Source organism: Eubalaena glacialis, chromosome X (assembly GCF_028564815.1).
Source record: "Eubalaena glacialis isolate mEubGla1 chromosome X, mEubGla1.1.hap2.+ XY, whole genome shotgun sequence".
NCBI lineage: Eukaryota > Metazoa > Chordata > Mammalia > Artiodactyla > Balaenidae > Eubalaena > Eubalaena glacialis.
In genome coordinates, this window is record NC_083736.1 from 49,375,231 (window position 1) to 49,390,340 (window position 15,110).

At 40.3% G+C, this 15,110-nt stretch overlaps 1 protein-coding gene across 1 annotated transcript in view; it reads right to left on the reverse strand.

Annotated features, from left to right (window-relative positions):
• Positions 1–8,526, reverse strand: part of LOC133081787 (G2/mitotic-specific cyclin-B3-like) — a 45,942-nt gene extending 37,416 nt beyond the window's left edge. The window contains 3 exon segments of the mRNA XM_061178146.1: positions 2,059–2,145; positions 4,697–4,828; positions 8,441–8,526. Coding sequence (XP_061034129.1) covers positions 2,059–2,145; positions 4,697–4,792 — 183 coding nt within the window. The 5' untranslated portion in view covers positions 4,793–4,828; positions 8,441–8,526.
• Between the last annotated feature and the right edge of the window lie 6,584 nt (positions 8,527–15,110).

Here is a 15,110-nt window from a genome sequence, read left to right on the forward strand (position 1 = left end):
TCCCCATAATTCTTTCACCAAAAAATAGGAAAACAGAGATGACAATCCTACTGACAAAAAATAATTTAGGAAATAGACTTTATCTCCTCATCCACTGGCTTTGGACCAGCTCTAACAAATCAAAAGTCCTTCCCATGCTGAAAGGATAAAGGAGAGGGGAAAAAAGAACACTCACAGCAGACTAACTAATTAAAACAGATCAGCTCTTTTGGCAAGCCAGGACCTCACTGTGGTGAATGTTGAGGAGAAGACAGATATGAGGACATGGAAATGAAGTCATACTGACAGGAAGAAGCAAATCGTCATAAAGGGAATCCCCAAAATTCAGAGAGAAAGGAGTCCTCAACCGTCAAAGAAATGAGCTCAGACGTCTGCAGAAATGCCGAACCCTGGAATGGCTTAGGTACACTGTAATGACGGAACTTTGTCTGGAAAGCACCAAAGACCATTCAAGGTGACCAGAACTTGAACGCAAAAGGGAAACGGGCTTTCTGAGCTTCTGAAAAGCTAGAGGCAGAGATACTGCTCAGGGATGCCTTGCTTCCCCAACCCTGGACAAGTATGTGGCCTAACAGATGTTGAATTCAGTTGGAGAATCAGGAGGGTCCTAGCATGTGTTTCCTATTAATTTATTTGTGTTTGTTCTCTATGAATGATGATATAAACTTCACGACAAAAAAAGGACTGAGACATGGCAGGAAAGTTTTTCATATGCGGTTAGACTTTGCTTTGCAGTGTCACTGGACTCCCATCAGGGACTCTGGAGGCCAAGGGAAGCTACATTAAGATGGGCTGCATCTGCTCCTGATTTGTGTGGCTACCTTATTTCAACCAAGTTTCTAGAGCCATGGTTAAATAAGTCAGGAAATGAATCTAACCTTACAGGTCTGTGTGGGAGGTAGCTCTTTCAACCAATCTAGAGTAAATCTGATTATGCAGGAAGCTGTAACACAATCATACATGTTGTAATCTGCATGGGGAAAAGACTGTTTTAGCACAAAGGTGGTCACATAGCATCTAAAAAGCAGAGATACAAAGGGGAGAACTTTGCCAATGCTTATCCAATCCTGCCCAAGGGGGTACAATATTATCTAGCAGATGTAAGAATTCTGGTAGCCACAGAAGGACACTATTATAGAGGGCAGGATAGGGTTCACTAGGGTTCTCTGTATCCTAGATGAAACAGACTTCAAAACCAACATTGGGCAAGTCTTTATCTGTGAAGTGGAGATAATTATAGTATCTGCCTCAAAGGATTTTATGAGGATTAAGTGAGTGGATACAGGGGAAAATGCTTAGAATAGTGCCTGACACGTGGTAAACACTCAGGAGACATCAGTTATTATTATTTTCTAAGACCAAAGATTACCTCTGACTCAATTCTATATTCAGTTAGTAACTTTCTAACTAGCAAATTTGATTTTCTTTGCTGGCGCCTTAATAACACCAGAAGGGAGGTAACTTGGAAGTGAACTCAAGAATTCTAGCCAAAATTGAGTTTCTAGATCTCCATAGTTGAAAACCAGATCATGGAACTGTGGTCATCAATGGTTCTGTACATCAGAGGACATTTTTGATTGTCACTATGACTGGGATGCTGCTGGAACTTAATGCTAGGGACCAGGAATGCTGGCTGAAGTCAGTCGTACACAATAGAAAAACTTTCCTGTTCAAAATGCCCACAGTGCTTGAATTGATGAACACTGCCCTAGACTACAATGAATCTACCAGAGTACTTGCCTCCAAGGCCTACGCAACCAGCTGAGCCACCTCTGGACTTTATCTAAATGCAAGATCCCAAAGTTCTCATATTTGTCTACAATTTCATATCTCATAATCACTCTGCTGCTTCCAGAGAGCTCCATCAATTAATCCAGATGGTATGTGCCAGCAGAAGAGCCACTGCAGTTTCTGAAATTGGGTCATTGATTCCAAATAAAATTGGCTCTCAACATTCTAGAGAGGGTCAGAGTTTGGTAAACTGGAAAGGTCCCTCAAGGAAGAGGTTGTCTAAACCTTATGCGACACCATGGCAGAGGATCGGACTAGCATACTCACGTTGGTGAGATCTTCAAAAGCTGACCTCTTTTTGAGTGGTCCCTGAGGTGAAGATGGAGATATCTTTGCTTGGTAATTCTCCTCTCTCTAAAAAAAGTAAAAGAGGTAAATGCGTATATCCAATTGTGAGCAGTCTTTTCAGGGACTTCAGGTCATCTTTGGGGCTCAGGCGGGGAATGGCTGAATCTCCAAGCAACTGCAGATGCCTATAATAAACCCCAATAAACTACAACAAAAGGAAATTTTGGCACCCACTGCTTAGAGAGTCCCTGAAGGAGGTCATCATTGATGATAGGGACAAGGCTGGGCTTAGAGAGTCCCTGAAGGAGGTCATCATTGATGATAGGGACAAGGCTGGGCTTAGAGAGTCCCTGAAGGAGGTCATCATTGATGATAGGGACAAGGCTGGGCTTAGAGAGTCCCTGAAGGAGGTCATCATTGATGATAGGGACAAGGCTGGGCTTAGAGAGTCCCTGAAGGAGGTCATCATTGATGATAGGGACAAGGCTGGGCTTAGAGAGTCCCTGAAGGAGGTCATCATTGATGATAGGGACAAGGCTGGGCTTAGAGAGTCCCTGAAGGAGGTCATCATTGATGATAGGGACAAGGCTGGGAGGAGAAAAGATGACTGTCGGTGTAACTCTCAGAATGAGTGCACTAGCTTGGTGAAGCTAATTTCCTCTCTTACTCCTCTCATATTTATGGCTATACTAGCCAAGATTAACCATCACCACCCACCACCCTGCAACTCCCACTCATTCCTTTAATATGGACGTTCCCAGGTAAATTAGTTCAATAATTTAACAAAATTTAAGTGTCTCTTATGTTAAGTAGTTGATTTAAGACATTCTCAATAAGGACAATAACACACGTACCTAGATACTGATCCAGGATCAGCTCTTTATTAGCTATTGACCTCGCACAAGTCACTTAGTTTCTGAGGCTCAATTTCCTCATCAGTAAAATTGGAATAATGACCTACCTCATTTGAGGATCAAATAAGAGAAAGCATGCTTTTTAAAAATCTATATAAACTGTAAACGGGCAGAAATAGTATTTTAAAAGTATATAGTCCAATATGTTTTTAAACCTCATAGGGAAAATTCTGTACTTTAAGAAAGGAGTTTGGTAATTCATATTAATCCCTTTTAGTATATACAAGGGAGAGATGGGGGAAAGGAGGAAGGGTGAATATTTTGGATCAAAGGGAGCTTCCTTTCTAGGTAGTGTTTATCTACACATGCCTTACCCCACTCCCAAATGAGCAAGACTATCTCTGTGGGGTTAGAGGTTACGGTAAATCACGCTGTAGGGCTTTTCTGTTCCCTAGCAGTTTTTATTTGGTGAAAGTCTCCTAAGTATCAGATTTCCTTTATGAATTGAGAACCCTGCCCTACCTATGTCAGAGAGTTGTTATAATATGAAGCAGAGCATTGAGGTCAGACCATTTATTTTCCCAGTTCTCTATTTACATCATGGACAGTTAGTACATGACACAGTAAGTGATTAGAAATTTAGATAACTGGATTCATATTACAATAGAACAATCTAGCACAGTGGAGCAATCCTGAAAGAGCTGAGAAGGTACTTCTGTTTTTTAATTGATTAAGCTAAGAAATAAGTAAACTATTAGTCTCTTATCTAGTTCATGATAAATAATCCTAGTGGAAATAATTAGCAAAAAAAAATTAGTATTTTCTCTCAAATTGGCTAAGAAATTAACTGTTGGCCTGTTAGCCAATTCCTACTTAATATTACTGGTAGAAATAACCAGCCCCAAATAAAATCAATGGGTAAAACTGAACTCAATAAAATTTATATTTGCAAAATGTGCCCTGAGAGACTTGGATTTGGAAAAATAACGGCCACAAAAGAAAACTTACAGTGGCAGAACTCTAATCAGAAAATTTGATATGGACAAAAATCTGATCAATGTATCAAATCTTTCTTGCCAAATTTACATAGGAAAAACACATTTGGCCCCTCCAAGAAAATCATTTCAGCGAGACAAAAATGAAAATGATTAGAAAGTGTTTATCTGTGCTGAGAGAAAACCAATCAAGGAAAATAAATTGGCCTAATGATGTTTGCTCCAGGAAATACTCTCTTAATGACAGTTCATCAGGTTAGTAAAATTCTGATTAAAATATGAATGATGAGGAACATAGAACATCGCAGGGTCGGAATGACAAACTATCCACAAGGTCAAAACAGCAGGCTCAAAATGGGCCCATTCTTCAAATTTAATAGCTGTAAAAAGCATTATAATACATTTGTTGACCTAATCTTCATACTCTCCCCAGGATGTACCAAGCAGCCACCTGGCAAGGTGCTTTGAGCATCTCAGAGAAAGTAAGAGTATAGATGTGATCACTAATGAGAACTGAGTATTGTTTGCTTTTGAAGGTTATGGAGAACGGCCTTCATCTTAGCCATGCATTTACGGGAAAGAAGGGTTGACACTTTCTCCCTAAGTCCTAATTTGCTGGTCTTCTCCAACTACAAGGTCTGCCACCCTTTCCCACTTTCTCAGATTAAACCACACGTATTTCAAAAGATGTAGGGATGAGGATAGGGACTGAACCAACGCAGGAAGAGCTTATTTGAAACACTGTTGGGAGGGACAGCTTGCTCTAACCTTTTCAGATGGGCCATGATCACTGGGCACAATTTTGCTGGACTGAGATTTCTTAGTCTCACGTCTGGAGCGCTGGGGTGGTAGTGGCAGTGGCATTTCTTATGGATTCAGCAGCATCTATCCAAGGCAGGGCTGCAATCAGAAAAGGACTCTTTAAAACACCATTCACCAGAAATATCAGAATTCTCTGGAGATCCTTGAGAAAACCCAGTCTCTCTATAGCATCCCTAGGAGAAAACATACTTTGATTTAAGCAGATCTGGGCTCAAATCTTGGTTCTACCACACTTAACCATGGGCAAGTGACTTAAACTCCCTAGGCTTCAGTTATCTCATCTGTAAAATGGAGATAAGTATACGTACCTCTGCAGGGCACTGTTCAAATTAAATGAGATACTCTATGTAGAAAGCTCAGTACAGTGCCTGTCACCCCCTGTGGGCACTGGGACTGTGGCCTCGCCCCTAGTTTAGCCTAGGAACACTGGGGACAAATTAACAGTTTTGCATTGAAAATAATCAAGAACATGACAGATCATATAGTATGGAGGCTCGCTGGTAGGGTTAATGTTCTTTAAAAGGCATGGGGTCCTGGCCACAGCAATTATAATGATGCTACAGAGAAGGCAAAAGAATACACTGCACACACACACACACACACACGTATGCACAATAGGCCAGAGGGTATTCAAAGGCTGCATTCAATCAAGAAACTGTAATCCAGTTCCAGACACCCAGTAAGAAAAAAATAAAATCAAATCAAAAGATAACAGCAGAAGGAACTAACTTGATGAAAATCACTTGACATAAAAATTTAACAGTCATTACAGACCTTGGGAGAGTCCTACCTTCACCCCATCTCAGTGTAGGATCCCATTCTACATTCCTTAAATTTCTTTTAGTTTGTGAGTTCCCAATAGTATGATATACTTATGTATCTTACAAGCAAATACATAATTAGGAGGAATCAGTTCTTGGATATCCAAGAGACCCTTCCCACTCAAATACAACTGCCCTTCCAACCCCACCCATATTCAGTGTCCAAGTTCAACTGCATTTGACAAAGAACAGGCTTCCATAAGAGACACCCTAAAGGCAATGCACCAGATACTTCAGGCAATGGAGATACAAACACAAATAAATCATGTATCTTACCCTAGAAGTATTCACAGGCACAGCTCTAACAGTAACATAAAAATATGACAAATGATTTAAAAATGGTAGATAAAAAGTACTTTAGAAACATAATGGAAAGTCAGTAATCTTGTGGGAGATTCCATCCGGACTTAAACGACAAAATGGTTCCCAAGTAGACAGGGGAGCTTTCCAGGCAAAGAAAGGCTGAGCCTAGGCGGAGGCTTGAACATGCAGAGCACAGCAAGTTTGGGAACATCCAAGTTGCCTGGAGTGTGGAGTACAAAGAATGCGTTGGGGAGGAGTTAGAAAGAGGCTGCAAGCTAGGCTGGGGCCACGCTGGTAAGACTGCAGAGAAGACTGCAGTTTGAGGGGAAGGTTTAAGAAAGAAGAAAGGCTAACTTGGGCTTTGCTTTGGATGGAGAATATTAAACATTTTGTTGGCAAGGAAAAGTCAGTACAAGTATGTGCCTTCACATTTACTATGTCAGTTAATCCTCCCAACAAAACTGTGAGGGTAAGCAGGGCAAGCACAATTCTTTCCATTTTATAGTCCCAGATGAGTTAAGTGACTCACTACACAGGACAAATTTTTAAGCAGCATAGAATACCCAGCTCTTTCCAGGGCTCTTTTCTAAAATACCATGAAGTCTCTCTGATCGTATGCAAAAAAGATTCCAAAATAGCCCACAGCCCAAAGTGAAAGGCCATAGTGTGGTAGTATGAGGAGTAATGAGGAGTTAGAATGAACACAGACTTTTTTTTAAGAAGCAACTGGGCTCCTAAATCAGCCAACTTAGCATCTTAGAGCCTCAGTTTCCTCATTTGCAAAAGAGCTATACCACCTCTTACTTGCAGAGGTATTGTGTGGCTCAAATGTAAATTTGTATGTGCAAAGCTTAACCTGGTAAGTACTCAGAATAAATGGTGCGTCTTATTCTCCTTCTCTTCCTCCAAATCCAAACCTATTTTCCATCTCCTCCCTCAAAACTCAGCCAAGCAGCAATAAAGCTAAATTGAGTGAACCCACCCTTAACTGCACTGTATGAAAACCACTCACTCCACTATTATTATTCACACCTCATACAATATTTTATGGATGACCAAAGACTCATGTTCTGAAATCTTTATCTTTCAAGCGGAAAGAAAAAATCAAACTGGAGTCAACAGGCCAGAAAACTTTCAGCTGATGACATCACAGGTTGACTAAACCTCAAAGAAAATAAGGTTTTTCAGATGATGGTCATGTATCACCTTTATTATCCTGAACAATAATCACTTGCTTTGGGGGACACAGACACCGACTTAAGTAACTAATTTCCCTGCCACTAGGTGGGGGGAGGGGATTGACACCACCAAAAACATGCTTTCATAAAAGGACACTCTGCAGAACACTCTCAACTTCTACCACCTACAGAACCCTTAGCCTTACTTGGACAAAAAAATTAAAATCCTTTCTACTTTCCAGACTTTCCATCTCCCCTACATACACACTGATGAGTGTTGAAGACTCTATTGGGCATCCCAGGGCTGGTGCTGAAACCCACACAGGGGCAAGTTGGCTTGTTTAGAAGCCCAGTTGCTCAGAGTCCAAAACTGTAGATCAAGACAATCTCAGGAAACAGTAGCGACTTCTTTTCATATATAAAGGCAGGTTACAGACAGCAAGACACTGGGGAGAGAAAGCAGCATGGTGTCAATGAAAGCAGCACTGAGCTGGGAAGGATGCCTAGGGTCTAGTTCTAATCCTGCCCTAGCTGGCTGAGTGACACTGGACAGGTCCCTTTTCCCTCTCCAGCCCTCCTTCCCCCACCTAATAAAATGAGATAGTGGGACCAGAGTCTCCTCGACATTTAGACCATGGTCAATGGACCAGCAATATTAGCATCACCTGGGAGCTTGTTAGCAATTTAAAATCTCAGGCCCCGAGGTAGGCCTTACCAAATCAGGAAGTGCAAGTTAATAACCCCAGGTGATCTGTAGGCACTTTAAAGTTTAAGAAGCACTGTTCTAGGATCCCTTCAACTTCTGACATTCTAGGATTCCAAGAGGACCATAGCAGAGAGCAGTGGAAAGCCAGAGTTGGAGGGGTTGGAGGTGGTGATAGAAGAGAGCCAGTGGAGACAACAAGGGAGGAAGGACACATGTTTCCATCTTCCTTCATATCCTTCAACCTGTAGTTCAAAAGACATCCCTCAAGTAGCATTCTCTAGCTTAAATATGTCTTGTGGATGAAATTGATCCTGCACAGTTTCGCTTGTGAAAAGACGTTATGTAAATGTACTCTGATTCAGGCATGTGTACTGGTAGCTCCATTTAAAAGCTGAGACCCAGTTTTGGTTTTTTGTTGTTTTTGTTTGGTTTTTTTTGGTTTGTTTGTTTTTTTGCTTTGCCATCTCACCCACTAATACACACTCCCTCCCCAACCTCGTACAGGGCTCTCTCCGCAGACTGCTGCCTGACAGGAAAAAGCAAAGGTTTCGTGTCAGGGATCCCATGCATCCCGGCAAAAGAAGACAGTGAGTTACAAGGGACTGGAGTGAGGCTCAAGGACTCACCCGCGTGCGACACAACCGGACATTCAAGCGGGCAGTACAAGTTCAAAGGCGCCTACCTCATATCGAGATTGAGGGCAGAAGAGGAAAGACCACGGACGCAGTCCTAGCCCAGGAGAGGCCCGGGAAATGACCGGAGCTCCGCGTCGCAGCAACTGGCGTCCGTCTCAACTTACCCCGTGCTCTCTCCAATCAGCCCAGTAGCGAATTTTGAAAATTACAGCCCAGGAGGCAGAGCAGTGGTGATTGGCCAGCAGGGGCAAATCAGCGTGCAGTTGAGACTTGAGCTCGCCTAGCAAGGAGGGGCGGGGCTGGGTATTTTTAAACTGAACTCTGCAGCTAATTGACTTCACAACGGGGCGTGGTTTCCTGTACCCCTGGTTGGACTGGGCTGGGCTGACAAGCGGGAGTACTGGGTCTCTTTAAAGACTCGTTTTCATTTAAATAATCCTGCTGGAGGATGGCGAGAGCCGCTGCATTATGTAGTGAATTAAAACATTAATATTAATAAGCTTTTGGGAATTCCCTGGCGGTCCAGTGGTTAGGACTCGCCGCTTTCACTGCCGTGGCCCAGGTTCAATCCCTGGTCAGGCAACTAAGACCCGCAAGCCCGCGCGGCGCGGCCAAAACGTGCCTTTGTGAGGGAAGCAGAGCAGAAATTATTGCCCTTATTTTATGGATAGCCCCCAAAGTTCAGAGAGCTAATAGTAGCTAACATTAATTGAGCGCTAGCTCTGTGCTAATTGCTACAAATTGTTTAATTGTTTTCAACACTGTCCAAAAAGGTAGGTACTTGTATTATTGCCGTTTTACAGACAACAAAACTGTAGCTTGCTAACTGCCCAATGTCACAGTGCTACATTGTGGCAAAGCAAGTAATACAACCGATAGGCTCATTCATTTCATTCCTACATTCATTCATTCATTCAACAAATAATTATTGAGCACCTGCTTTGTTCCAGGAGCTAAAAAATATATATATGAGTAACTGACAAAAGACTTGAAGAGTGTATAGCCCTGCCCTGTCTTCTGAGGAGGGAAAGAGAGAATGGAGATGCCAGGAATAAAATCTAGGAAGTCCTGCATATACAACAGATACTCTACCACTAAACTACATCTTTACACTTATTATTAGTCCATTCTCCTTTTGGTATCTCATAGCTTCTACATTAAATGGAAAATAGTCACATGATCCCAGGCCCTCTTCTCTTTTTAATATCCCTAGGTTATCACATCCAGATCCATGACTTTAAGTAGCATCTAAAAGCTGGCCCTGAACTCCAGACTCATAAATCCAAATGACTACTCCACATCTCCACTTGGATGTCTAATAGACACCTCAAACTTAACGTATTCACAACCTTCACCAAACCTGATCCTTCCTCCAATGTCCCCCATTTCAGAAACTGGTACCACATCAAGCCTGTTAATCAAGCCAGAAACCTGGGTATCATCCTTGATTCAAACTTTTTTCCACCACCTTACCCTACCAAATCCAATCCTTCAGCAAGTCCTGTTGATTCTACCTCAAAAATATATTTTATATCCATCCACTTCCCTCCATCTCCACTACAACCATAGTCTCTCGATTGGACCACAGTCAAAAGCCTCCAAGCTGCTCTCCCCCTTTCCAATCTGGCTGTTCTCTAATGCAAATACAATACAATATGATCAGTCTTTAAAAAAAAAATATGTATCATGTCCCTCTCCTGCTTTTGTGGTTTCCCACAGAACTTAAAATAAAATCCAGACTCCTTACCCTGGCCTACAAGTCCCGCCTATCTCACTAACCTTGTCTCATACCACTCTCTTTCTCATTTACTCCATTCCAGCCATAATGATCTTCTTCCCAAACTTTGAATATACAGAAAATCCCTCTTCTCGGGAACTTTGCACATGATGTTCCCACTGTCAGAAACATTCTTCCCTCTCTTCTTTAAATTACTTTTTTTTTTATCATGCTTTAAGTCTCACCTTAAATATCCACTCTTCAGAGAGGCCTTCCTTGACCGTGTTATATAGAGTAGGATTCTTCTCCCACTCCCTAATATTTTACCTCAGCCCCTTGCATTTCTTTTTTCTTTTAATTTTTATTGGAGTATAGTTGCTTTACAATGTTGTGTTAGTTTCTTGCTGTACAGCAAAGTGAATCAGTCATATGTATACATATATCCACTCTTTTTTAGATTTCCTTCCCACTTAGGTCCTTACGTTTCTTTTAGAGTAATTATTGCTATTTGTAATTTTTTAACCTACCTCCTCACTCAAGAATGGAAGGTCCACAACTGCAAGGACTGCACCTATTGTGCTCTATCTCCCGTGATTAGCATTAAGAAGAGTTCACATTTATCAATTGCTTACAATATGTTTGACACTGTTCTGACACTCACAACAATACAATGAGTTGTTAATGTCCCTGTTTTGCAGAAGAGGAACTTGAAGTACAGAGAAGTTCAGTAACTTGCCCAAGATCACACAGCTAGTAAGCTATTGGATTGGGATTCAAACCCAAGCAGTCTGATTCCAGAGGCCAAACACATAAGCACTACCCCATACCTGCCTCCTTGACAGATGGCTGAAAAATATTATCATTTGTTAACCAAGTAAAGGAGTATCTTCCTTTAAGGGTCATCGCTGTGGACAAGTGTCCCACTGGGATGCACTATAAAGGAAATATAGTATTAACACAAGTCACAACAAGTCTTCTTTAGTCAAAAGAGGAAAAGGTCCATCCACCAAAACAACAGCAACACAAAAATCACAAAACAAGCAACTTTATTTTTCCTGTTTCTTTCCACTTCTTCACAAAAACAAAAAAGTTACTGAGTAAAAATTATAATTTTCCAAAAATTAAAAAAATTTTTCTCACAATTTTCAAACCTCCAGTGGACTTAACCTTTCCTTTGAGTAGCACTCAGAGGGAACACTAAGAAAAGAGGAGACAGCCCTTTGACTCTACCATTTTCCAATATTTCCCTCCACCCAGGCATACAACCCTTTCATGAACTCTCCTTTCCCCTCCCCACTACATCCCTGTATTAAAACCTGATAGGAAAGATCTGCTCTTATCTACCTCACTTTTACATGAAAATATATTTCACATGGATCCAAGATTTAATTGTGCAAAATGAAACCATGGAAATACTAGACAAAATATTTTAAAAATTTTTACAATCTTGCAGAAAGAAAAACCTTTCTAAACAGGACAAAAATCTAGAGATAGCAACAGGCTCAATAAATATTAGTAGCTAAAAATTTTTAATTTTTGTTTGGCAAAACAAGTAAACAAAAACAAAAACAGGGTTAAAAAACTTAACAACAAACTGGCCAAAAACATTGTCAACACGAATGACAAAGGAATAATTTCCAAAATGTACAAAGAGAATTGCATGATCAGCAAGAAAAAGATGAACCACCCATCAAAAAATTTGACAACAAAATGAACAATTAGAGAAGAAATACAAATGGTCAATAAACATAAAAATATGCTCAATTTCACTAAAAATAAATGTAGATTAAAACAACAATGCATTGTTTTGTTTAGGACATTGGCAAAGGTTTAATAGATTAATAATAATTTCTGTTGGTAAAGGGGTGCGTAAACAGGCATTTTTATTCATTGCCAGCAGAAATAAAAACTTCCACTAACTTTGAGAGGGTCATTTGAAAATATCTAGTGAATTTTTTTTTTCTTTTTTTGGCTGCATTGGGTCTTCATTGCTGCATGTGGGCTTCCTCTAGTTGCGGTGAGCAGGGGCTACTCTTCGTTGCAGTGCGCAGGCTTCTCATTGCAGTGGCTTCTCTTGTTGTGGAGCATGGGCTCTAGGCGCGCGGGCTCTAGAGTGCAGGCTCAGTAGTTGTGGCACACGGGCTTAGTTGCTCCGCGGCATGTGGGATCTTCCCGGACCAGGGCTCGAACCCGTGTCCCCTGCATTGGCAGGCAGATTCTTAACCACTGCACCACCAGGGAAGCCCTCTAGTGAATTTTTAAAGTTTGAACGCTTTTACCCAGAGATTCTACTTCTGGTAATCTTTCCTACAAAAATACTTAGGCAAGTTTTCCAAATTTGAGAGAGACATAAACCTACAGATTCAAGAAGCTAAGTGAACCCCAAACAGGGTAAACCCAAAGAAATTCAAACAAAGACACATCATAATCAAACTTCTGAAAACTAAAGAAAAAACAAAACAAAAACCTTGAAAGCAGCAAGAGAGAAATGACACCTTTCTAACAGAGCAAAATTTTGTTGAATGACAATAGATTTCTTATCAGAAACCATGCAGGCCAGAAGAAGGTGACAATATTTTCCCAATACTAAAAAAAAAAGAGCTGTCAGCTCAGAATTCTATATCCAAGTAAAATATCCTTCAGGAGTGAAGGGGAAATCAAGTCATTCTCGGATGCCCCCCTTAAAAGAACAGAAAGTTTACAAAGTAGGAAAAATAGTAATAGAAGGAATCTTGTAACATCAGGGAGAAAGAACAGTGGAAAGAGTAAAAATATAGGTAGATACAATAGACTCCTTCTGACGCTGCTTTCTCAATTATGTCTGACAGTTATAGCAAAATGTATAACTGTCTGATATGGTTCTCAATGTATGTAGAGGAAATGTTTAAAACAATAATATAGATGTAGGAGAGTAAAGGGAGGAAAAGTTTCTAGACTTCCTCAAACTGATAATGTCAACTCCAGTAGATTGTGATATGTTGTGTATATATAATGTAATACCTAGAACATGCACTAAAAAAGCTATATACAACTCAACATCAAAAACACAAACACTCTGATTAAAAAATGGACAGAAGACCTGAATGGACATTTTTCCAAAGGGGAAATGCAGATGGCCAAGAGGTACATGAAAAGATGCTCAACGCTGCTAATCATCAGGGAAATGCATAATAAATCAAAACTACAATGAGATACCACCTCACATCTGTCAGAATGGCTATCATCAAAAAGACAACACATAACAAGTGTTTGTGAGGATGTTGAGAAAAGGGAACCCTAGTACACTGTTAGTGGGAATGTAAATTGGTGCAGCCACTGTGGAAAACAATATAAAGGTTTCTCGAAAAACTAAAAATAGAACTAACACATGACCCAGCAATTCCACTCCTGGGTATATATCTATTAAAAAAAAAAAAAAAACAGTAACTCAAAAAGATACATGCAAATCCGAATTGGAAAAGAAGAAGTAAAGCGGTCACTGTTTGCAGATGACATGATACTATACAGAGAGAATCCTAAAGATGCCACCAAAAAACTACTAGAGCTAATCAATGAATTTGGTAAAGTAGCAGGATACAAAATTAATGCACAGAAATCTCTTGTATTCCTATACACTAATGATGAAAAATCTGAAAGAGAAATTAAGGAAACACTCTCATTTACCATTGGAGCAAAAAGAATAAAATACATAGGAATAAACCTACCTAAGGAGACAAAAGACCTGTATGCAGAAAACTATAAGACACTGATGAAAGAAATTAAAGATGATACCAACAGATGGAGAGATATACTATGTTCTTGGATTGGAAGTATCAACATTGTGAAAATGACTATACTACCCAAAGCAATCTACAGATTCAATGCAATCCCTGTCAAACTACCAATGGCATTTTTCACAGAACTAGAACAAAAAGGTACACAATTTGTATGGAAACACAAAAGACCCTGAATAGCCAAAGCAATCTTGAGAAAGAAAAATGGAGCTGGAGGAATCAGGCTCCCTGACTTCAGACTATACTACAAAGCTACAGTAATCAAGACAGTATGATACTGGCACAAAAACAGAAATATAGATCAATGGAACAGGATAGAAAGCCCAGAGATAAACCCACGCACGTACGGTCACCTTATCTTTGATAAAGGAGGCAAGGATATACAATGGAGAAAAGACAGCCTCTTCAATAAGTGGTGCTGGGAAAACTGGACAGCTACATGTAAAAGAATGAAATTAGAACACTCCCTAACACCATATACAAAAATAAACTCAAAATGGATTAAAGACCTAAATGTAAGGCCAGACACTATCAAACTCTTAGAGGAAAACATAGGCAGAACACGCTATGACATAAATCACAGCAAGATCCTTTTTGACCCACCTCCTAGAGAAATGGAAATAAAAACAAAAATTAACAAATGGGACCTAATGAAACTTAAATGCTTTTGCACAGCAAAGGAAACCATAAACAAGATGAAAAGACAACCCTCAGAATGGGAGAAAATATTTGCAAATGAAGCAACTGACAAAGGATTAATCTCCAAAATTTACAAGCAGCTCATGCAGCTCAACATCAAAAAAAAGCCAACCCAATCCAAAAATGGGCAGAAGACCTAAATAGACATTTCTCCAAAGAAGATACACAGATTGCCAACAAACACATGAAAGGATGCTCAACAGCACTAATCATTAGAGAAATGCAAATCAAAATTACAATGAGGTATCACCTCACACTGGTCAGAATGGCCATCATCAAAATATCTACAAACAATAAATGCTGGAGAGGGTGTGGAGAAAAGGGAACCCTCTTGCACTGTTGGTGGGAATGTAAATTGATACAGCCACTATGAAGAACAGTATGGAGGTTCCTTAAAAAACTAAAAATAGAACTACCATATGACCCAGCAATCCCACTACTAGGCATATACCCAGAGAAAACCATAATTCAAAAAGAGTCATGTACCAAAATGTTCCTTGCAGCTCTATTTACAATAGCCAGGACATG